The sequence below is a fragment of the Chiloscyllium plagiosum genome, unplaced genomic scaffold (genome assembly GCF_037043375.1).
Source record: "Chiloscyllium plagiosum isolate Xiang-an unplaced genomic scaffold, Cpla_swu_hap1 HiC_scaffold_37, whole genome shotgun sequence".
Lineage (NCBI taxonomy): Eukaryota > Metazoa > Chordata > Chondrichthyes > Orectolobiformes > Hemiscylliidae > Chiloscyllium > Chiloscyllium plagiosum.
In genome coordinates, this window is record NW_028270175.1 from 224,745 (window position 1) to 249,807 (window position 25,063).

The following is a 25,063-nucleotide window of genomic DNA, read 5'->3' on the forward strand; positions in this document are numbered from 1 at the left end:
CACACATTATGTTTTCATTAACAATAACCTCCAAATACTCTGTTTCTTCAGCAGATGTATTTTGTGTTATGGCTGGACAGATGACTTTTTTAATATATGCAATGTCATGTTCCTACTCAATGTTACGACATATGCTGATTGCTAATAATGCAATTTAAAATTTCCTATTCTTTTTTTAAATGTATCCATGTCCTCCCAGTATTTCTGTAACATCCTCCAACACTATAATCTTCACACACCACTGCGTTCCTCAAATTCTGGTCTCACATACATTCCTAAATTTAATCACTCCACTTTTAATGACTCTGCCTTCAACTGACTTGGTCTAAAGCTCTGAATTCCCTTCCAAACTTGATTCCTTTTCTACTTCTGTTTTATCTTTTGAGACATTTCTTAAAACCTAATTCTCTGACCAAGATTTTTATTATCATTCCTAATACTTCCTGACGTGATTCAGCATTAAATTGTGTTTGATATAATACTACAATGACACATCTTGAGATGTTTAACTACAATAAGGCACAATATGAATGCAAGTTGTTATTGCATACAAAGGAATAACAATTCTGGGGAATAAAAAAATCGTGTTTGTATTCATTCATGTCAGATACATCAGTCAAGCAAAGTTTGAATTAATGTGACATATAACTAACTGCCTAGAAACCCTTTGGTACTAGCCTTGCAGCGAACAGTCCTTCCTATACCCTTGCGGCTATTTAATTAGCTATAGCACAGACTCTTGGTCCTGACCATTAAAATGTATCTTTTTCTATAAATTGGACAGTTATTTTCTTGCAGGCCCAGTAAGGTTGAACAATGTAATCTGCAATTTCCCCTCACAATTATGGAAAAGAACAAGTAATATTTTTCACTTGATGTGAAATTAGGTGTACATTTGGTGTCACTGAAACCTGTTTATGTTCATTAGACACAGGAAACGTGTCAGATTCTATAGACAATACTTGATCCAGGTTGCAGACACTGGAAACAATTTTTAAAAAATCATTATACCTCTCTATAGCTATATGAGAAATTTGAGACAAGTATCTGCCTGAAACATGGAAAATTGAATAGATGAAAGTTTGCATTTTTATTTTGGGAAGTGGGAAAATATTGAATATTCTGTGAATAACCTATTGCTTTATTCTTGCCATTTTAATATATTGTTCAATAAACTTTGCAAAACTCATCTTTTAATAATGATAAATGATGCTGCTTATTTCTACCTCCACAATGAAATTATTCTGCTTTAATATTACTAAGCAGCAAAGCCAAATTAATTGTACAGCACAAGGCACCAATATAGTTGCAGACTTTGCAGCATCCTTTGAGGAAGAAACTCAGCTATGCATCGATTGTCATGGTTACATGCTGCCAAACAGATGAACCTGGCTCAGATGTCCTCATAATGCAGTCACAAAGTCTGCCACATTGGATATTTCCATCTAAGGCTCTCATGTTCAAGCCTTTCAAATATTCTTTAAAATGTCTAAAGCTTGCTGGTAATTTGTGATATAAAAGCTGCAGTAAACAGCGTAGGATGACAGAAGCATGCCATTAGAAAGACACGTGTTGCCGGCAGAGATTTGTTTTCAGCAAAGGATTACAAAGCCTGCAAAGCTGTAGGGTGTGGGGTGCTGATGAGGTTCAGGAAACATCGCAGATCTACAATTATTCACAAGATACTTTCAGCTTCTCATTTGGAATGGTGGCCAAGGTGGGCAACTGAAACAGACCAGCACTTCTGAACAGGATAAAAGGTAACCACATTGTTCCCCCTTAATTTCATCTTCTGAATAATATGCTAGATTCTGAGATCATAACAAGTGAAATTTTAGAGGATGTTATTTGTTAAAGTGCTTAAAGATACCTTCCCTTTTAAGGAATTGTGATTTGCTTTTAAAACTATATGACACTCTATAAGATGTATTTAACTTAAAAAACCAAATTTAACAAATATTATTCCAAGGATACAATGGCATTAAAGTACTATACTGAATTTCTTAAGAAGTTTAGCTGAAAAGGAAAAATAAACTGACATAATGTGATGTAAAACCATATGTTTCTACTGTTAATGTCAATGATGAATTATATTTTAAGCCATTACTTAAAGAATAGCTTTAAGATTTGTTTTGAGTATTTAAAATCTGAAATATAATTGATTCCTAATTTAATCAAGAAATCCAAAATTAGTTTTCACAAACAATACTATAAGAAGAACAGTTCCAACAAGGCATGAGGCCATTGCATAATTGTATGATTTTTAAAAATTCTTTCATGGAATGTGGGTGTTGGTGACTCGATCTGCATTTATTATCCATCTCTAACTGTCCTTGAGGAGGTGGTGATGAGGTGCCTTCTTGAAATGGTGTACCCGGTTTGCAGTCACCAACAGTGCTGTTAGGGATAGGATTCCAGGATTTTGACCCAGACAACGAAGGAACAACGATATAGTTCCAAATTAGGATAGTGTATGGCCTGGAAGGGAACTTGAGTATCAGAATACTTCTTCAATTTCTGGTATGGTTTTAAGCTAACTTGAAGAGGGAAATGTGTTGTTAGGCTCAGATATCTTGCTTTAGAGGAAAGATGAGGTGAATAATAATGTACTTTCTGTTGTTATTGTACTTAGTGTTCGCAATTTGTTTTTGTCTAGTTTCTAATTCCTTTTCTTGGAGGGAGAATTTCTCTTTTTGGTGACTTGCTTTAAGTATATTCTTATGGAAAAAGCAAATGCATTATAAACATATTTGTGGTACATTTCATCCTCTGATTTTGCTAACCTGCATGTGTGATTTTTAATTAGATTGAAAGCTGAGGGACTGTTGCTGAATCATGTGCATGTAGATTGACCATCAACCTGTTTTATTCAACAGTTAATCATTCTCTTCCCAGTCAGATAGAATTGAATATGATGTATTACACCGTGTATTCTTTCTGTGTTGAATGGTTGCCCTAGCAACCATGCATTTTGCATATTTTTTGAGTAATGTTTTAGTTTTAAAAGACAAAGAATGTCAAATTCTAATTTTCTGTCTAATTGTAATATTATTTGGTCTCCGCAGGATTAGTAGCAGGCACTTTTTAATGCGTAGCAGTAAAATGTACTAGATCAATAACAATTTACCAACAGTGAATCTGAACTGAAGTTGTCTTCTGTTGGTGGTATAGTCCATAGTATTGTTAACAAAGGCATTACCTTGAATAAAAATGAAGACCTCTGTGCAAGCTGCATTGTTATTTCTATAAAGGGAGTGCAGTGAAGGCTTACCAGACTGATTCCTGGGATGGTGAGGGGAGGTTGAATTATATTTGCTGGAGTTCAGAAGATTTGGAGGGGATGTCATAAAAACCTATAAAATTCTAACTGGACTAGACAGATTAGATCAAAAATGATACTCCTGATGGCAGGAATCCAGAATTGAGGTCACAGTCTAAGGATACTGGACAATTCATTTAAAATTGAGATGAGGAGAAATTTCTTCACCAAGAGAGTGGTGAGCCTTTGGAATTCTCTACAACAAAAAAGTAGCCAAGGCCAAAACATTCAAGATTTCAAGAAAGAGTTGTGTATCGAACTTGGGGTTAAAGGGATCAAAGAATATGGGAGGAAAGCAGAAACAGTTGGATGAACAGGCATGATCATAATGAATGGCAGAACAACTTCAAAGGGTTAAATAGCCTACACCTGTTCCTATTTTCTATGTTCCTACATTTCTGTATAGTCAGAAGATCCAAGCTTTAATTTCCTGTTTGAACTGGTCAGCAAATCTGAGGCAGGAGCAGACACAGTCAATTTAAGTTCAGGTCTGTTGCATAGTGCATTAATCTGTATCTAACGGCCATTTTATAATTTGTCTCATCGATAGTTTAGGAGCTAGAGGAAGTAGCAAAGGATTGTGGCTCTCTCTCTTTCAGTCATCAGGTGAAACGAGATTCACTGCACTGAGCAATTATCTCAAGTACTTGAGAAGGATTAGTTTCAATTATGATGATTCAAGCTGATGCGACTACTGTGCAAGCCAGATGCCAGAATGAAATCTGACTTGGTAGATTATGGGGGGATTCTAATAGAGTTCTGAGCTTTGTGGGCTATGGAGAGATGTGTGGCAGAATTGGACAAGTGTCAATATTGAGATTACACTGTTCCATCACCTATGCTTTTCACAAGTGGCATAACGAGATTCTCATTCAGCATTGGTGAGATGACAATTGATTGTCTTATCACAGAATCCCTATAGTGTGGACACAGGCCATTTGGCCCAATAGGTCCTCAACAAACAGCATCCCACCCAGAACCATCTCCTTACCCTGTATTTCCAATGGCTAACCACCTTGCCAACACATCCATGAACACTATGGGTAATTATGCATGGCCAATCTGCCTAACTTGCACATTTTTGGACTGTAGGAGGAAACCGGCGCATCCAGAGGAAACTCACACAGATACAGAGAGAATGTGCAAACTTCACACAGTCATCCGAAGATGGCATTGAACCTGGGTCCCTGGAGCTGTGAGCAGTAGTGCTAAGCAATGAGCCACTTTGCTTGACAACTGACTTGTTAATGCCTCAACTCACTTCATCAATATTCAGACTCCAATTGCCTAACTTGCCAAATAAGCTCAAAGTTGGGAATACTTGACAAGGAAACTACAGTTTGTACCTGTAGATTCAGTTTGCTTCTTGCACTAAATGATCTCCATATTAGACACTGGGCAGCAACATCTCAGGGCATGATCCATGGGCATCAGCAGAATTCACTCCTCCTCCATGGACATTGGCATCCAGAATCAGCAAACCCATCATGATCATCTAGCATTTCTAGTATGCAATGTCTTCTAGATGCAGAGACCTACATTGTAGGGCATACCAGAAACTGGCATTGAAAAGCTAAGCAGGGACATGTTGTACATAGAGACAGGTATCCAGTTCACCAACTGGATTAGGCTGGATCTCAGGGCTGCTCACTTGCTCTCTTAGCATTCACTCACTTAGCATCTATCTGCTTGCTCACAGAATCCCAGTCTTGCCTTGTCCTGCCTTGCCATGCCTGGTCGCACAGTCACACAATTAGACAACTTGCCTTACTGCTAGTGATCCTCATTACAGTGCATGGAGGAACCTGTCAGTCAGGAGGTCCCAAATCAAGGGGTCAAGAGTAGTTTTTGACATTGGCACTCGCCATGGTCAAACATCTTGGGGAGGTCTTGGTCAGAGGTCAGTACCTTTACAATCCAGGGAGTGGGCCACCGTCAGTCCATTGGCTCTGTAGTGGCAAGTCTGGAGGGGTGTCCAGAGGGATACCCCTCTGTTATAGTTGGGGAGCTTTATAGGCACATTCAGGAGTGTGGGCACATCTTTGCTGGGGCTCTCTAATCATGTCAGTTGAGGGGTTGGCTATGGACAGTGTGCCAGGTCTGTCACAGAAACTAAAGGGGAATGAGGAAGGTGGGTATGAAGTGCAACTGTAGCCATGAAACTGAAGCTCAGCAGTTCAGATGTTGGTAATAGGGCCTGGAGGATCTGAACAAGGTCTCAGTATAATTGTGAGGAGGGGCTGAAGGCTTTGTAAGGGGGGTGCAGTGCTGGGAAGATTGCAATGCAGATGGATGGGGATGGTGGGTGGTGGAATGGTGTCATCCACAATCTGAGTGTGATGGTGGGTGTGGGGGCAGGGTGGCGTGGGGAGACAATGACCACACCAGCCATGGTGACCTCATAAGACAGGGGCTGGATGTAAAAGGTAGGCAGGTGTAAGCTAGATGCCTTGGGTGGGACTTGAAGAGCTGTGCAGACCGTGGAGCCCTCAGAATGGACCCAAAGGAGGGAATGCAGTTACTTTGAGGCTCACTGACATGGTTAAGTTGAAGCTGGAGGAGGGGTGCTCGCTGTTGCCTTCCACCGTCCTAGAAATCAAACCTGTGCAATGGGGAAAAAAATGGCAGTGAGCACACTTGGAGTGGGTGTGTTAAGTGACATAATTTGTGAGGAAGGATTTACTGCACAGACCACTTAAACAGCTTTTAAGTGCAAATATCTCTGGTCACAAGCCTGTGAAATGTAGAGCACACAGGCAAACAAGCTATCAACTGCCTGTTCATCCTCCAGTATTTACCCTCTCTGTAAATTGCATCTCCCTATTACAGCCATTGGTAGTCAACTCTTTGACAGTTTCACTTTGTGCAGAGAAGGAGCCAACATTTTAAATGAAGAGGGGCAAATGTGTCATTTAGGGGAGACAATGGCTTAGTGGCATTATCACTAGATTATTAATCTAGAAACTCAGCTAATGTTCTTAGGATCTGGGTTTGAATCCCACTTTGGCAAATGTTGGAACTTGAATCCAATTAAAACAAAATCTGGAGTTATGAGTCTAATGTTGACCATGAAACTGTTGACATTTGTCAGAAAAACCTATCTGGTTCACGAATGTCCTTCAGGGAAGAAAATCTGCGAACCTCATCTGGTCTGATTAGACCTGACTACAAAGCAATGTGGATTTTCAATAGCTCTCTGGAATGGCCTAGCAAGCCACTCAGTATTATCAATTACTATTTAAGTCTCAATGAAATGAAACCGGATGGGTCAAAACAACAGCAGTTTTAAAAGGGAGAAGAGCAGACAAAGGAAGCACATGGTGAGGACAGTGCAGGAGAGAGAGAGAGAGAACCTGCACAGTTACTGCCTTTTCTGTTTTTGAATTAATGTATTGCTGGACATCGGAGTGCATCTGGGAAAATTAACAAACAGTGAATTTCACAACTAATCTTGGAGGATCCAGTTTGGGCGAAGTTCACAACACAGAATCAGATAAGTTAATTGTTGTTTTAAGTCTGTCCAAGAGAAAGGCTGTATTAGTGAGTACAATGGGTTCTTTCTTGATTATATGTTTTTGGAGATAAGTCTCTTGATTAAACTTAAAATATAAGCTATAGCTATTAATTTAACCTGGGGTAGTCTTTTGTAGAGGAATAGGATAGTGTTTTATTTTGTCGGTCTGTAGATTGTGAAGGAGCAAAAATTGCCTTTGCAGTGATATGTACTTCTTGTCAGATGTGGGAGTTTAAAGAGAGTTTAAGGGTTATTGCGGATTATATCTGCCATAAATGCTGTTGGATGTGAATCTTATCAGATCGAATGGATCGGTTGGAGAGACAGATAGAAGCGATGAGGAATTTGCAACAGCAACAGTACGTGATAGATGGCAGTTATAGGAAGGGGAAAAGTCTCAGATACAGTAACATAGATGGGTTAACTCCAGGAAGGGTAAGAGAGGTCGGCACCTAGAGCAGGGGTCTTTGTGGATATACCCATTTCCAACAGGTATGCTGTTTTGGAAAATGTAGGGGGTGATGGATTCTCAGGGGAACGTAGCACAAACAGCCAAGTTTCTGGTATTGAGACTGGCTCTAATGCAATGAGGGGTACGTCGGCTTCCAAGAGATCAATTGTATTAGGAGATTCTGTAGTCAGAGGTACAGACAGACGTTTCTGTGGTCAGCAGAGAAAAAGCAGAATGGTGTGTTGTTTCCCTGATGCCAGGATCAAGATGTCTCAGAGACGGTGCAGAATGTTCTCATGGGGGAGAGGGGCCAGCAAGAGGTCATTGTCCACATTGGAACCAACGATATAGGAAGGGAAAAGGTTGAGATTCTGAAGGGAGATTACAGAGAGTTAGGCAGAAATGTAAAAAGGAGGTCCTCAAGGGTAGTAATATCTACCTAATATCTGGATTACTCCTAGTGCTACGAGCTAGTGAGGGCACGAATAGGAGGATAGAGCAGATGAATGCATGGCTGAGGAGCTGGTGTATGGGAGAAGGTTTCACATTTTTGGATAATTGGAATCTCTTTTGGGGTAGAAGTGATGTGTACAAGAAAGATGGATTGCACCTAAATTGGAAGGGGACTAATATACTGGCAGGGAAATCTGCTAGAACTGCTTGGGAGGATCTAAACTAGTAAGGTCGGGAGGGGGAGGGGAGGGGGGGGGGGGGGGGCGGCGGGACCCAGGGAGATAGTGAGAAAAGAGATCAATCTGAGACTGGTACAGTTGAGAACAGAAGTGAATCAAACAGTCAGGGTAGGAAGGGACAAGGAAGGACTAATAAATTAAACTGCATTTATGTTAATGCAAGTGGCCTAACAGGGAAGGCAGATGAACTCAGGGCATGGTTAGGAAAATGGGACTAGGATATCATAGCAATTACAGAAACCTGGCTCAGGGATGGGCAGGACTGGCAGCTTAATGTTCCAGGAAACAAATGCTACAGGAAGGATAGAAAGGGAGGCAAGAGAGGAGGGGGAGTGGCATTTTTGATAAGGGATAGCATTACAGCTGTGCTGAGGGAGGATATTCCCGGAAATACATCCAGGGAAGTTATTTGGGTGGAACTGAGAAATAAGAAAGGGATAATCACCTTATTGGGATTGTATTATAGACGTTCTAATAGTCAGAGGGAAATTGAGAAACAAACTTGTAAGGAGATCTCAGTTATCTGTAAGAGTAATAGAGTAGTTATGGTCAGAGATTTTAACTTTCCAAACATCGACTGGGACTGTCATAGTGTTAAAGGTTGAGATGGAGAAGAATTTCTTTAGTGCGTACAAGACAATTTTCTGATGTACCTACTAGAGAAGTTGCAAAACTTGACCGACTCTTGGGAAATAAGGCAGGGCAGGTGACTGAGGTGTCAGTGGGGGAGCACTTTGGGGCCAGCGACCATAATTATATTCGTTTTAAAATCGTGATGGAAAAGGATAGATCAGACCTAAAAGTTGAAGTTCTAAATTGGAGAAAGGCCAATTTTGACGGTATTAGGCAAGAACTTTCGAAAGCTGATTGGAGGCAGATGTTCGCATGTAAAGGGACGGCTGGAAAATGTGAAGCCTTCAGAAATGAGATAATAAGAATCCAGAGAAAGTATATTCCTGTCAGCGTGAAAGGGAAGGCTGGTAGGTATAGGGAATGCTGGATGACTAAAGAAATTGAGGGTTTGATTAAGAAAAAGAAGGAAGCATATGTCAGTTATATACAGGATAGATCGAGTGAATCCTCAGAATAGTATAAAGGAAGTAGGAGTATACTTAAGAGGGAAATCAGGAGGGCAAAACAGGGACATGAGATAACGTTGGCAAATAGAATTAAGGAGAATCCAAAGGGTTTTTACAAATATATTAAGGACAAAAGGGTAACTAGGGAGAAAATAGGGCCCCTCAAAAATCAGCAAGGCAGCCTTTGAGTGGAGCCACAGAAAATGGGGGATATACTAAATGAGTATTTTGTATCAGTATTTACTGTGGAAAAGGATATGGAAGATATAGACTGTAGGGAAATAGATGGTGACATCTTGCAAAATGTCCAGATTACAGAGGAGGAAGTGCTGGATGTTTTGAAAGGGTTAAAGGTGGATAAATCCCCAGGACCTGATCAGGTGTACCCGAAAACCCTGTGGGAAGCTAGAGAAGTGACTGCTGGGCCTCTTGCTGCGATATTTGTATCATCGATAGTCACAGGTGAGGTGCCGGAAGACTGGAGGTTGGCAAATGTGGTGCCACTGTTTAAGAAGGGCGGTAAAGACAAGCCAGGGAACTATAGACAGGTGAGCCTGACCTCAGTGGTGGGCAAGTTGTTGGAGGGAATCCTTAGGGACAGGATGTACATGTATTTGGAAAGGCAAGGACTGATTTGGGATAGTCAACATGGCTTTGTACGTGGGAAATCATGTCTCACAAACTTGATTGAGTTTTCTGAAGAAGTAACAAAGAGGATTGATGAGGGTAGAGCAGTAGATGTGATCTATATGGACTTCAGTAAGGTGTTCGACAAGGTTCCCCATGGGAGACTGATTAGCAAGGTTAGATCTCATGGAATACAGGGAGAACTAGCCATTTGGATACAGAACTGGCTCAAAGGTAGAAGACAGAGGGTGGGGTGGAGGATTGTTTTTCAGACTGGAGGGCTGTGACCAGTGGAGTGCCACAAGGATCGGTGCTGGGCCCTCTATTTTTTGTCATTTACATAAATGATTTGGATGCGAGCATTAGAGGTCCAGTTAGTAAGTTTGCAGATGACACTAAAATTGAGGTGTAGTGGACAGTGAAGAGGGTTACCTCAGATTACAACAGGATCTGGACCAGATTGGCCAATGGGCTGAGAAGTGGCAGATGGAGTTTAATTCAGATAAATGCGAGGTGCTGCATTTTGGGAAAGCAAATCTTAGCAGGACTTATACACTTAATGGTAAGGTCCTAGGGAGTGTTGCTGAACAAAGAGACCTTGGAGTGCAGGTTCATAGCTCCTTGAAAGTGGAGTTGCAGGTAGATAAGATAGTGAAGGCAGCGTTTGGTATGCTTTCTTTTAGTGGTCAGAGTATTGAGTACAGGAGTTGGGAGGTCATGTTGCGGCTGTACAGGACATTAGGCCACTGTTGGAATATTGCGTGTAATTCTGGTCTCCTTCGTATCGGAAAGATGTTGTGAAACTTGAAAGGGTTCAGAAAAGATTTACAAGGATGTTGCCAGGGTTGGAGAATTTGAGCTATAGAGAGATGCTGAACAGGCTGGGGCTGTTTTCCCTGGAGCGTCGGAGGCTGAGGGGTGACCTTATAGAGGTTTACAAAATTATGAGGGTCATGGATAGGATAAATAGACAAAGTCTTTTTCCCTGAGATCGGGGAGTTCAGAACTAGAGGGCAGAGGTTCAGGGTGAGAGGGGAAAGATATAAAAGAGACCTAAGGGGCAACATTTTCATGCAGAGGGTGGTACGTGTATGGAATGAGCTGCCAGAGGATATGGTGGAGGCTGGTACAATTGCAACATTTAAGAGGCATTTGGATGGGTATATGAATGGGAAGGATTTGGAGGGATATGGGCCGGGTGCTGGCAGGTGGGACTAGATTAGGTTGGGATATCTGGTCGGCGTGGACAGGTTGGACCGAAGGGTCTGTTTCCATGCTGTACATCTCTATGACTCTATGGCTCTATGACCTGGCATTGAATTAGGGACCGGAAAAGACAATAGCAGAAATAGCCTTATTACTTCTGCAAAGTCCTCCTCACTAACATTTGGGGTGCCTGTGACAAATTTGGGAGAGCTATCTCTAGACTAGTCAATCAACTGTCTGACATATTCATACTCACGGAATCATACCTTACAGACAATGTCCCAGACACTACCATCACCATTCCTGGATATGTCCTGTCCCACTGGCAGGATAGACCCAGCAGAGGTGAGAGCATAGTGGTGTACAGTTGGGAGGCAGTTATCCTGGGAGTCCTGAACAGTGACTCCTGACCACATGAAGTCTCATGGCTTCAAGTTAAACATGGGCAAGAAAATGTCTTGCTGATAACCATGTACTGTCCTCCCTCAGCTGATGTTGAACAATATTTGGAGGGAGCACTGAGGATGGTGAAGGGTAAATCTGTACTCTGGGTAGAAGATTTCAAAATTCCTCACTAGGAATGGCTTGGCAGCAGCACAACTGATTGAGCTGGTCATGTCCTAAAGAAGCATGTCCTAAAGAACAGGCTGTTAGATTGGGTCTGTAGCATGTGGCGAGGGAACCAGTAAGAGGGAAAAACATACTTAACCACATCCTTACCAATCTGCTAGCTGCAGATGCATCTGTCCATAACGTTATCTTTAAGAGTGGGCAGCATCACATTAGGTATAATCTCCATTGTGTTGTGTGGTACTATCACCGTGCTAAATGGGACAGACTTCAAACAGATCTAGCAGCTCAAGATTGGGCATCCATGAGGCGCTGTGGGCCATCAACAACAGCAGAATTGTACTTCAACTCAATCTGCAATCTCATGGCCTGGCACATACCCCACTCAACCATTACCATCATGTAAGAAAATCTACCCTGCTTCAATGGAGAATGGAGGAGAGCACACCAGGAGCAGTTCGAGACATTACTAAAAATGAGGTGTCAACCTGGTGAAGCCACCAAACAGGACTACTTGCATGCCAAACAGCATAACCAGCAAGTGATAGACAGAGCTAAAATCCTACAAACAATGGGTTGGTTCTAAGCTCTGCAGGCTTTCCACAGCTAGTCATGAATGGTGGTGGACAATTAACCAATTCAATAAAGAAGGGTGGAAAGGTGCCACAAATATCCTCGTACTCAAAGGTGGATGAGCCCAAGACATCAGTGCAAAAGAAAAGGCTGAAGCATTCACAGCGATCATCAGACAGAAGTGTGGATGATCTCTCTTGGCCTCCTCCAGTGGTCCCCAGCATCACAGATACCAGTCTTCAGCCAATTTGATTCACTCCACAAAATGTCAAGAAATGGTTTGAGGCACTGAATACTGAAAAGGCTGTGGGCCCTGACAACATTCCAGCAATAGTACTGTAGACTGGTGCTCCAGAACTTGCCACTCCCACAGCCAAGCTCTTCCAGTCCAGTTACAACAACGGCATCTATCCAACAATGGGTCTGTACATAAAAAGCAGGACAAATCTAAACTAGCTAATTACCACCCTATCAGTCTACTTTCAATCATTAGTAAAGTGATGGAAGGTGTCACCAAAGTGCTATCAAGCAGCACCTGCTCAGCAATAACCTGCTCAGTCACGCCCAGTTTGGGTTCCGTCAGAGCCACTAAGCTCATGACCTTTTTACAACCTTGATTCAGACATGGACAATAGACCTAAATTCCAGAGGGGAGAGTGACAGCCCTTGACATCAAGGCTGCATTCGACCGAGTGTGGCATCAAGGAACCCTAGCAAAACTGGAATCAATGGGTATTCAGGGGCCAGACTCTCCACAAGATAGATCATACCTGGTACATAAGAAGATGGTTGTGGTTTTTGGAGGTCAGCCATCTCAACTCCAGGATATCTCTGCAGGAGTTCCTCAGGGTAGTGTCCAAGACCCAACCATCTTCAGCTGCTTCATCAATGACCTTCCCTCCTGCAGAAGGTGAGAAGTGGGGATGTTCACTGATGGTTGCACAATGTTCAGCACCATTCATGATTCTTCAGATACTGAAGCAGTCCATATTCAAATGCAATAAGATCTGGACAATGTCCAGGCTTGGGCTGACAAGTGCCAAGTAACATTTGCGACACACAAATGTGAGGCTATGATCACGTCCAATAGGAATTAGATTAAGAATTAGCTTTACTGTCTCTTGTACTCAAATTAGTACCTTGAAAAGTTTACAAGTTATCACTTACAGAGCCATCACAGGTACAAAGGTACCTAGATACAGATTCAAAGTACAAATTCTTAGGGAAAGAAAATTAAGAAAATATAGAAATAAAAAGAGTCTAGCATTATAGATCATAGGAACAAATTAGAAATATAGAGAAATAAAAAGTTCAAAATAACAGTCCTTCCAACTCAGTTCACACCAGTACCTAGCCTCTAGTCCATGCTGGGCTTCACCTTGATGCTCTTGAAGATGAAGGCCACTCTGGAATCATCTCAAGGCTAGAAGTCCATGCTAAGGCCACACTGGATGGAAAAACCGCCACGCTGAGTCACCAAGAGACTGCTATATCAGGCTGGGACACTGCCATGAAGGGCAAGAAGACCACCATGATGGACCGAGACAATCACTGAATGCCCTACTATCAATATCTTTGGGGTTACCATTGAAACTGAACTGGACCCACCACACAAACACACTGGGAACAAGAACAGGTCAGAGGCTGGGAATATTTGGCAAGCAAATCACCTCCTGACTCCTCAAAGCCTGTCCATCATCTACAAGGCACAAGTCAGGAGTGTGATGGAATACTCCCTACTTACCTGGATGGGTGCAGCTCCAACAACATTCAGGAAACTTGATGCATCCACCACTAAGCAACCTGGTTGATTGGCATCACATCTACAAATATTCACTCCCTCCACCACCGACGCTTACTAGCACAATGTGCACTATCACTAAAGTTCCTCAGACAGCACCTTCCAAACTCATGACCATTTCCATCTAGAAGGACAAAGGCAGCAGATTTTTGGTAACAGTATTACCTGCAAGTTCTCCTGCAAGCCACTCACCATCCTGACTAGGAAAAATAACACTGTCCTTTCAACATTGCTGTAGTTGTTTGCAGATGGTGTAGTCATTGTGCTGCAATTATGTACTATTGATGTCTGTGGATTGATCCTCATAAATTAACATGAACTGCTACCAGAAGCTATGAAAGTGCATTGAGCACCAATCTAGAGAGACTTCCAAATACATACAAGAAGGTAACATTATGGACATTAATGAAGAACCTGCTAACCACAAAAAAAAAGCCTCTTTGCCTGTGCTGCTAAAGTGACCTCCATAGATTTTCTTTTCTCTCTCCATCCCACTATGTCCCAGTGTTTACCCTGTTTCTGCAGCTGAGTTGCAAAGAGCTAACTGTAGTGTGGACCCTATTTTCCCTGGAGGTTTTGGGGTGCTGATTCTGGGGTACTCGAATCCAGATAAGCCAATGAACCGTTTGAGTCATAGATTTATGGAGGTCTACAACACAAAAAAAGGTTATTTGGCTCATTGAGTCTATGCTGGTCAGAAACATCCACCTAACTATTCTAAACCTATTTGCACACACCAAACTCCGGTGTTTTGATTTTGATAACTATTAATCCAAACACTAGGGATAATTCATGTCCATCTGTGGGATCTTTCATGTCCATCTGAGAGGGCAGATGGAACCTCCAAAAGGAAATACTTCTAATATTGCAGTACTCATTCAGTACTGTATTGGAGTGTCAGTTTTGGTTTTGTCCTCAATTCCTGAACTGATAATTGAATGAGAGGCAAAGATACTATCAACTTGACCAGGACTGGCAGAGATGACTGAACCTATAAATATCATATTGTAATTTTTTACATCCAGCTACACTGCTTACAACACTTGAATTCTGAAGAAGGGTGACTGGACCCAAAATGTTAACTCTGCCTTCTCTGCACAGATTCTGCTAGACCTCCTGAGTTTTTCCAGCAATTTCTGATTTTGGTTATAACACTAGCTATCTTAGAAAAATTAGCAAAGGTTAGATACTTAAAAGTCACTCAGCAGAATTCCTGTTGGAGTCCAATCAATAATGATAACAGAATGAAATGTGTGAGCATTGAAACAGAGTTTGCAGAGTGGCCAGAATCCACACACTACCAATCTGCCTCTTAAAAATTCCCATTCATGAAATCTCAAAATAATTTAGTATATTGAAACCAGAGAATCAATTGAGATATAAGTGAATGTTTTTATTACTTTTTAATAATTACGATTCTTAGTGTTTAACCTGTTCTATATAAACTGCCAGTTTTCAAATATTTTGAAGAGACTAAGAGGTCTCAGCCCATAACCACCATGTGCTCTGACAGTGTAAGAACTAATATATGGATGTAGTCCAAGGTGATTCTACATAACCTCAAGTTTCAGTTTAATAAGCACTCAGTTTTTGAATCTTCCATTTGTAAATAATTAACAGGAAAAAAATCTTCTTAACATTTCTTTAGCTTTGAAGAAGTTTATTCTGCAGCATCTTTGATTTTCTTTTGAGACCCTTTACTGCTTCACTTTAAGTTTGTAACTACAAAGTGTGGTATAATTAATCCAGTGAGACTGGTGTGTAACTGCTCACATAATATGATACACAGGGTGGATCAGAAAGTAACAAGGTAGGCAGCACAGGAGCATGCCTGGCTAGATCAGACTAGAATGAGCTATCAGGATCACATATAAACTTTAAACTCAGAATAAGATGTCAGTAACAATTCAATACAGTCCTGACTTTTTGTTTGGTTATGCTTTCTACTCATTTGCCAAACCCACACCACTGCCTCAAACCCTGACTTCCCTCATTTCTTCCTCCGAACTCTGGTCTCCCACTCTACACGTTTCTTTTAAAAGACTATCATCTAAATCAAACATTATGATAGCTGGGTCAAAGTTCACGATTTTCCTTCCAAACAACCCTGTGGGTTGACACCACAGATTATGACAGTTCAAAAAGCAGCTCCCATCACATTCAAAAGGACAATTAGGTGGTATGTACTGATTGTAATGAGGACACCCAAGTGGACCTCATAGGATAAGTGTTCCCTGATTTTGGCTGTTAATCTGGTCCAATCGGGGAGCCCTGGCTGTCAGATATAAACAGGAATGTCAGAGGTCTGTTCACTCTGAGAGCTGGCTCCGATGAAACTGGACCAGGGTCAAGTAATATGCACATATAAATAAAGGGTGACTTGGTGATGGGATACCAACCTCTCTGGAGTTATTTCAGGATGGACAATAAATTCCAGACTCACTAGAAATGCCCAAACCCTAAGCAGGAACAAATATAAATAACACAAATCCAGAATATTTGTTAGACAACAAAAGTTGTTTCACTAAAATCATGAAGAAAGGAACTCCAGCAATACTTTGGAGGAAGGTACTGTATAAAACATGCCTTTGTTAGTTTTAAAGTGTTGCAACTTCAGTTTCAGTAGAAGTTGCCATGTTTTTCATATCTATCTAACATAAAATTAGGATGTGATACAAAGTTCACATGTTCAATAGTGTTTTAAGGTTTCCTACAAATATTGTGAAAGTTGATTATGTCTAAAAATTGCAGTAGTGGCATACATTGTGGTAATTAATTGGAGGTTGCATTGTGTTTGATTCTCAATTAATTTTCTATGATTGTTTCAACTGATTGTCCTGTCGTCTGTGCCAGTGGTATAATGTTTATTCAGATGATGACAATATTTTCTTTCATAGGTTTTCTTTTTCTCCATCAGGTTAGAGCAAATTAAGCAGCTTTGGACATTGCTGTTTATATGTGTGTGTCTACTTGTGTACCTGCACACAAAAGGTAAATGCTCCAACAAAATGCCAGGGCTTATTAACCGACATAACAATCTCAATCTGCCATTAAAAGCATCTGAAGTCACATCTTGTATGATAGGCTACAGCCTGGGAATGTCAGCATCTTTAGTTTATACCAACATGGATGATCATCCTGTTGAAGGTATGTGGTCATTAATTATAAAATATAATGTGATTGAAACAGAATTACAAATTTTAATAATTCACTTGACACTAAAATGTTACTAAAATGGAGTATATAGCTGGTAGCATCAACAACAAATATTAATGTCCCACGGTAGTAGACATGTAAAACATAACTTTGGGAAGTGTTCGATGGAAGGATTGAATTTTTGAGGCTACTGCTTTTCAAACTTCATTAAATCTTGATTCTCTACCTTTCCAGTTTCTAATTTCTAAGGCTCTATTTTCCCCAACCTACCTGCATCCTGCTATTCTCCTTTTTAAAAAGCTCCCAACATGGTGAAAATAGCAACTGATACAGTAACAAGATGGTACTCTGCTCACTGACACCTTACAGGTTGAAACTCAGAGGGCTAAATGCTTCATTTGCCACAGAAATGAACCCCTGTCATCTGCCACTAACTTGTTGCTTTATCAGTAGAGTATTTTCTCAATTGCTTGTTGGGAGGAGAAAGACAAAGCAATGGGGGACGGTGGGGGACAGCAGCCAATAGTGGAATAGTCCAGTGTCACTGTTCCTGTGCTAGAGTACCGGTTATAAATTCACCAAGAGTAAAACAGCAATGTGAAAGTGGAACTTTCATTTGTAGCAAATTTAAGCAAAATAAAATTTTGCAACAAAAAAAACAAGGAGGAAGAGAACATGCAACAACATAATTGCAGGTTTAGAAGATTTGTAATGTATCATGCTGGCATGGAAAATTAAGATCTTTAGGTGGAGAAAATGTGAAGGCGTTAGGGAGCAGAAAAAGTTCATGAAAATAGTTTGAGGGATGAGTAGTTTCAGTTGAGAAGATAGATTGGAGAAATTGGGACAATGTTCCTTGGAGAAAAGAAGATTATGAGTAGATCTGATTGAAGTATTCAATATAATGAAAGATCTGGATTGGATACATAGGGAGATACTGTTTCCAATTTGTTGTAAGTCTACCTTGCCTGAAAGAGACATTATCTGTAAGGACTCCAGGTGCTGTGAATAAACATTGCTATATCTCTGCCTGTCAGTCATTCTAACTGGACTATGCCAGCTGTATACACAGAAACCATTTGCTCTGCTATAACAACATACTATATTTTGTTGTCTTAAATAAACTAAGTCATGGAGCTCATAAATCTTCAATAAGTGATTGATTAACTGACCACTATTAAGAACCAAAGCTCACAGATTTAAAGCAATTATCAAAGGAAAAGTGAAATAAAAAAAAACTTCTTAGCACAGCTAGGGATTAACATTGGGAAAGCACGACTTGTACATATGGTGGAGTTAGGTTCAAATCAAACCATACAAAAGGAAATTAGACTATTATCTGGTATGGAAAAATACACAGGGTTATCGGGTGAAAATGGGAGCATGGCATAAACTGAATTGGTATTTGGAAAGCCAGTACAGACATGATGGATATAGTCCATTTGGAGCAGAATTCCATGAAAAAACAAATGAGATTTCTTTGGTTAAAAGGACATAACACTGTTGGATTAATCTAGAGAAGAAGAGTTTAAGGAATAGAGAGGATCATGATTTTTATACTTGATTAAAATTCTGTTAGAAGCAAAAAGAGGACACAAGACAGATTCATCTTTACTAAAGTGCAACCATTCAAAGAATGGGTTGAGGTTAGAATGGCATAAAGAAGCAGCTGTCTTTATTCAACATCACATAATCTTCGCTCAACTGATTTCAATAGAAACTGACCATGTTCTACCAAAGGTGACATGTTGCTAGGGTACATCTTTGGTGCATACTACATTACTGTCTAGGTGACTCGGTCATATCCATAAATCCTAAATTCTTTTATTAACTCTAAACTGCTAAGAAACATTGATGATTTGAACCAGAAGGTCATAGAGTCATAGAGATGTACAGCATGGAAACAGACCCTTCGGACCAACTCATCCATATCGGCCAGATATCCCAACCCAATCTAGTCCCACCTGCCAGCACCCAGCCATCATCCCTCCAAACCCTTCCTATTCATATACCCATCCAAATGCCTCTTAAATGTTGTAATTGTACCAGCCTCCACCACTTCCTCTGGCAGCTCATTCCATACACGTACCACCCTCTGTATGAAAAAGTTGCCCCATTGGTCTCTTTTACATCTTTCTCCTCTCACTCTAAACCTAAGCCCTCTGTGTTCTGGACTCCCCAACCCCAGGGAAATGACTTTGCCTATTTACCCTATCCATGCCACTCATAATTTTGCAAACCTCTAGAAGGTCACCCCTCAGCCTCCGACGCTCCAGGGAAAACAGCCCCAGCCTGTTCAGTCTCTCTCTATAGCTCAAATCCTCCAACCCTGGCAACATCCTTGTAAATCTTTTATGAACCCTTTCAAGTTTCACAACATATTTCCGATAGGAAGGAGACCAGAATTGCACACAATATTCCAAAAGTGGCCTAACTAATGGCCTGTACAGCTGCAACATGACCTCCCAACTCCTGTACTCAATACACTGACCAATAAAGGAAAGCATACCAAATGCCTTCTTCACTATCCTATCTACCTGCGACTCCACTTTCAAGAAGCTATGAACCTGCACTCCAAGGTCTCTTTGTTCAGCAACACTCCCTAGGACCTTACCATTAAGTGTATAAGTCCTGCTAAGATTTGCTTTCCCAAAATGCAGCACCTCGCATTTATCTGAATTAAACTCCATCTGCCACTTCTCAGCCCATTGGCCAATCTGGTCCAGATCCTGTTGTAATCTGAGATAACCCTGTTCGCTGTCCACTACACCTCCAATTTTGGTGTCATCTGCAAACTTACTAACTGTACTTCTTATGCTCGCATCCAAATCATTTATGTAAATGACAAAAAGTAGAGGGCCCAGCACTGATCCTTGTGGCACTCCACTGGTCACAGGCCTCCAGTTTGAAAAACAATCCTCTACCACCACCCTCTGTCTTCTACCTTTGAGCCAGTTCTGTATCCAAATGGCTAGTTCTCCCTGTATTCCATGAGATCTAACCTTGCTAATCAGTCTCCCATGGGGAACCTTGTCGAACACTTTACTGAAGTCCATGTAGATCACATCTACTGCTCTGCCCTCATCAATCCTCTTTGTTACTTCCTCAAAAAACTCAATCAAGTTTGTGAGACATGATTTCCCACGTACAAAGCCATGTTGACTATCCCTAATCAGTCCTTGCCTTTCCAAATACATGTACATCCTGTCCCTCAGGATTCCCTACAACAATTTGCCCACCACCAAGGTCAGACTCACTGGTCTATAGTTCCCTGGCTTGTCCTTACCACCCTTCTTAAACAGTGGCACCACGTTTGCCAACCTCCAGTCTTCCGGCACCACACATGTTACTATCGATGATACAAATATCGCAGCAAGGGGCCCAGCAATCACTTCTCTAGCTTCCCACAGAGTTCTTGGGTACACCTGATCAGATCCTGGGGATCTATCTGCTTTTATGTGTTTCAAAACATCCAGCACTTCCTCCTCTGTAATCTGGACATTTTGCAAGATGTCACCATCTATTTCCCTACAGTCTATATCTTCCATATCCTTTTCCACAGTAAATACTGATACAAAATACTCATTTAGTATCTCCCCATTTTCTGTGGCTCCACACAAAGGCCGCCTTGCTGATCTTTGGGGGGCCCTATTCTCTCCCTAGTTACCCTTTTGTCCTTAATGTATTTGTAAAACCGCTTTGGATTCTCCTTAATTCTATTTGCCAAAGCTATCTCATGTCCCCTTTTTGCCCTCCTGATTTCCTTCTTAAGTATACTCCTACTTCCTTTATACACTTCTAAGGATTCACTCGATCTATCCTGTCTATACCTTCCATATGCTTCCTTCTTTTTCTTAACTAAACCCTCAATTTCTTTAGTCATCCAGCATTCCCTGTACTTACCAGCCTTTCCTTTCATGATACTGCTGTCTCAAAAATGTTATTTCTTTGTGCAGTTAAATAAAGATTCAGTTTTACTTTGGTTTGGCTGTTTATCTACTTTTTTTAAACTTAATGTTTAAGGCATCATCCTTAATTTGGAATTCTCCAGGTTTTGTGTTTCCTGTATGGAAGTATTTGACCAAAATGAAGGAGTTCTGCATTAGAGTAGTATTTACTTCAGAATAGTTTACACTGTATAGTTGGGAACTACTTTTAAAAATTGAAACACAGGAAGTTATTGAGACTTCGATAAAGCTGAAGTTAAAACAGAAAATGTTAGAAATACTCAGCAGGAGAGACACGACCTGTTGGGAGAGACCCAGATTTAATGGGTTCAATTTAATTCTGTGTCTTGCTGAGAGTGGAATTGGGAGGGGGTGTGTATGTGGGAAGTTTAGTAGTGAAAGATTTATAACTCAGTCATTGCATTAATCTGACTTCCATGATTACCAGTCCATTAGTCCCAGTGGGTGTGATATGGATTCACATGACACTGCAGCATTTAAAATAATACTCCAAGCTGGCAATTTGAAGGGGTTTGGATTTAGGAGTCAAGAAGAAAGAAGAGTTAGAATGAAATCTATTGACAAGGCTGTGAGGAGGCAGAGTACAATACTCTTCCCTTTCAATCATGTTATCATTTTTTGTGATTAGTGTCTAATTATATCCAGGATTGGGGTTACTAGAGACTCCAGGAGATCTGTTTATTGCTACCTTTATTGAACATTGTTTTAAAATGATATACAGAAAAAGACTTTAAATGAATCTTCTACAAAAAACCATCTCCCAGCAATTTTGATAGTCATGTGATCTTACCTCACTGATGATGTAGATGATCTTATTTCCATTTAACATTTATACAACACCCATGAGAGGAAGTAACCTGGAGCAGAGACCATTAGGGTTAGCAGAGGAGAAGAGCAGCTGAAGCAAGGTGTTAAATCCCAGTTTCAGTGCAGAATGCTTTAATGAGCTATACAGGGCAGTAAAGGTCAATATCACTTGATTCCCACCATTGCTTTCTCAAGTCAATTCCATTCAACAACAGCAACTTATATCGAAAGAGCATCTCTCTTCACACACAGTTACATTGCAGGTGGTCCTACCCATCTTTATCAGCGATCTTCCTGTTTCTCTTTTTTCTGTACTCACATTGTTGTTAAGCAATGTCATGCCTTTCCATTATTATCACCCTTCTTAAATGTGCTTCGTCAATTAGATGGATACATGTCATTATTGACGGAAGGATAAACTATTGACTTTGAAATGGAAATTGGATTTAGTAACTCTTCTTATGATCCAAACTTCACATCAGTTGGTCAACAAACATCAGAAAGTTCCGTATAACTCCAAGAGTTGAACCCAATTTTCAAATGTAAATCAATTTGTAGAAAATTCTCAATTCTTGGTCAACACTCCACCCTGTTGCCAGTGCACATTTATCAGCCGTGATTCAATGGACTCTGATTCAGAAAGTTATGCTTTCAAGTACCACTTCAGAGGACTAAACACCTAGACTGCTGGTACTCAGGGAATCAAAAGAGAAACTGCGTAACTATCAATAGGTCTGGTAACATGTGTGGAGTGAGAAACATTTGAGGTTAATGACTCTTGCCTTTGTAATAGCACACTGTTTTAGCCATATATGCTTTTATAGTTGTCATAAGACATTCTGGATAAATCAATTGTTAGTTAGTAGACTTCCATGTATCTAGCAAAGATATCACAGCGAGCAATGAGGTGGATTTGTGAATATCCCCAGCCAAACATATTTGGGTTGAATAAGTTTGGTATGAGTTGAAACTTTATTGCTGGAACAGCACAGCAGGTCAGGCAGCATCCAGGGAACAGGAGATTCGACATTTCGGGCACAGGCCCTTCTTCAGGAATGAGCAGAGAGTGTTCAGCAGGAGAAGATAAAAGGTAGGGAGGAGGGACTTGGAGGAGGGGCGTTGGAAATGTGATAGGTGGAAAGAGGTCAAGGTGAGGGTGAGAGGTCGGAGTAGGATGGAGGCGGAGAGGTCAAGAAGAAGACTGCAGGTCAGGAAGGCGGTGCTGGGCTAGAGGGATTCAGCTGAGACAAGGTGGGGGGAGGGGGGATGAAGAAACTGGTGAAGTCCAAGTTCATCCCCTGTGGTTGGAGGGTTCCCAGTCGGAAGATAAGACGCTCCTCCTCCGACCGTCACGTTGTTGTGGTTTGGCGGTGGATGAGTCCAATGACCTGCATATCCTCGGTGGAGTGGGAGGGGGAGTTGAAATGCTGTGCTACAGGGTGGTTGGGTTGGTTCGTCCGGGTGGCCCAGAGGTGCTCTCTGAATCGCTCCGCAAGTAGGCGGCCTGTCTCCCCAATATAGAGGAGGCCACACCGGCTGCAGCGGATGCAGTAGATGATGTGGGTGGAGGTGCAGGTGAATCTGTGGCGGATATGGAAGTTTCCTTTGGGGCCTTGGAGAGAAGTGAGGGGGGAGGTGTGGGCGCAAGTGTTGCACCTCCTGCGGCTGCAAGGGAAGGTGCCGGGAGTGGAGGTTGGGTCGGTGGGGGGTGTGGATCTGACAAGGGAGTCGCGGAGGGAGTGGTCTCTACGGAAAGCTGATAGGGGAGGGGAGGGAAATATATCCTTGGTGCTGGGGTCTGTTTGGAGGTGGCGGAAGTGACGGCGGATGATGCGCTGTACATGGAGATTGGTGGGGTGGTAGGTGAGGACCAGTGGGGTTCTGTCCTGGTGGCGGTTGGAGGGGCGGGGCTCAAGGGCGGAGGAGCGGGAAGTGGAGGAGATGCGGTGGAGGGCACCATCGACCACGTCGGGGGGGAAATTGCGGTCCTTGAAGATTCAGAGAGCACCTCTGGGCCACCCGGACGAACCAACCCAACCACCCTGTAACACAGCATTTCAACTCCCCCTCCCACTCCACCGAGGATATGCAGGTCATTGGACTCATCCACCGCCAAACCACAACAACGTGACGGTCGGAGGAGGAGCGTCTTATCTTCCGACTGGGAACCTTCCAACCACAGGGGATGAACTTGGACTTCACCAGTTTCTTCATCCCCCCTCCCCCCACCTTGTCTCAGCCGAATCCCTCCAGCCCAGCACCGCCTTCCTGACCTGCAGTCTTCTTCTTGACCTCTCCGCCTCCATCCTACTCAGACCTATCACCCTCACCTTGACCTCTTTCCACCTATCACATTTCCAACGCCCCTTCTCCAAGTCCCTCCTCCCTACCTTTTATCTTCTCCTGCTGAACACTCTCTGCTCATTCCTGAAGAAGGGCCTGTGCCCGAAACGTCGAATCTCCTGTTCCCTGGATGCTGCCTGACCTGCTGTGCTGTTCCAGCAATAAAGTTTCAACTTTGATCTCCAGCATCTGCAGACCTCACTTTCTCCTCTAAGTTTGGTATGAACCAGGAGTAGAATTTGAAATATTTTTAGAAATAGTTTTTGTAATTCAGTCTTTGTGAAAGTTGGCAGACTAAGATTGCTGCATCATCAGACAGTGTTGGGAGACTGTGAGTGTACAGCTATGACTGAGTATGTTTTGGTTCATTTGTAGAGTGGCTGGAGAGGGTTTTTGCTGCTAATACTATCCATACTAATACTACCCATACTATCCATACACTAATAGTTGACCTTCATGATAATCCAATTGTTAATCAGGCAGTGGGAGAATGAAACCGACAATATTTATGACTAAAGCAGACTGAGTAGAATTTGAAACACTCAAAAGACACATTACTACCAGAGTTAAAATAAAACAAAACAAAACTGCAGATGTTGGAGATCTGAAACAAAAACTGAAATTGCTGGTGAAACCCAAAAGGTCTGGCAGTATCTGTGGTAAGAGTCACTGGACTCGAAATGTTCCTCCAATTCTTCACACTCTGTTTTTGTTTCATTGCTATTAGACATTTTGTATAAACTTGAGCAGCACTATAGCTTAAAACCATCAGCGATTTCAGAAATCCATTGGTTTAGAACAAGGAATTAGTTGACCGCTCAGGATAGTGGACACTTTATCATTGCTAGATTAGAGTGGTGCTGGAAAAGCACAGCAGTTCAGGCAGCATCCAAGGAGCAGCCTGAACTGCTATGCTTTTCCAGCACCACTCAAATCTAGACTCTGGTTTCCAGCATC

General features: G+C 41.7%; 1 protein-coding gene across 3 annotated transcripts in view; it reads left to right on the plus strand.

Moving 5' to 3' along the window:
- The first annotated feature begins 1,429 nt into the window (after nucleotides 1-1,429).
- The window catches only part of vwa5b1 (von Willebrand factor A domain containing 5B1), a 217,026-nt gene continuing 193,392 nt past the window's right edge, over nucleotides 1,430-25,063 (plus strand). Inside the window, exons 1-2 of one of the 3 annotated variants that reach the window (XM_087980186.1) lie at nucleotides 1,430-1,760; nucleotides 16,750-16,979. In XM_087980186.1, the coding sequence (XP_087836312.1) occupies nucleotides 16,841-16,979 (139 nt within the window). In that variant the 5' untranslated portion in view covers nucleotides 1,430-1,760; nucleotides 16,750-16,840. Of the gene's footprint in view, nucleotides 1,761-2,383; nucleotides 2,595-16,749; nucleotides 16,980-25,063 lie in introns of those variants that run through there. The other 2 variants (XM_087980187.1, XM_087980185.1) reach the window with 2 other exon arrangements.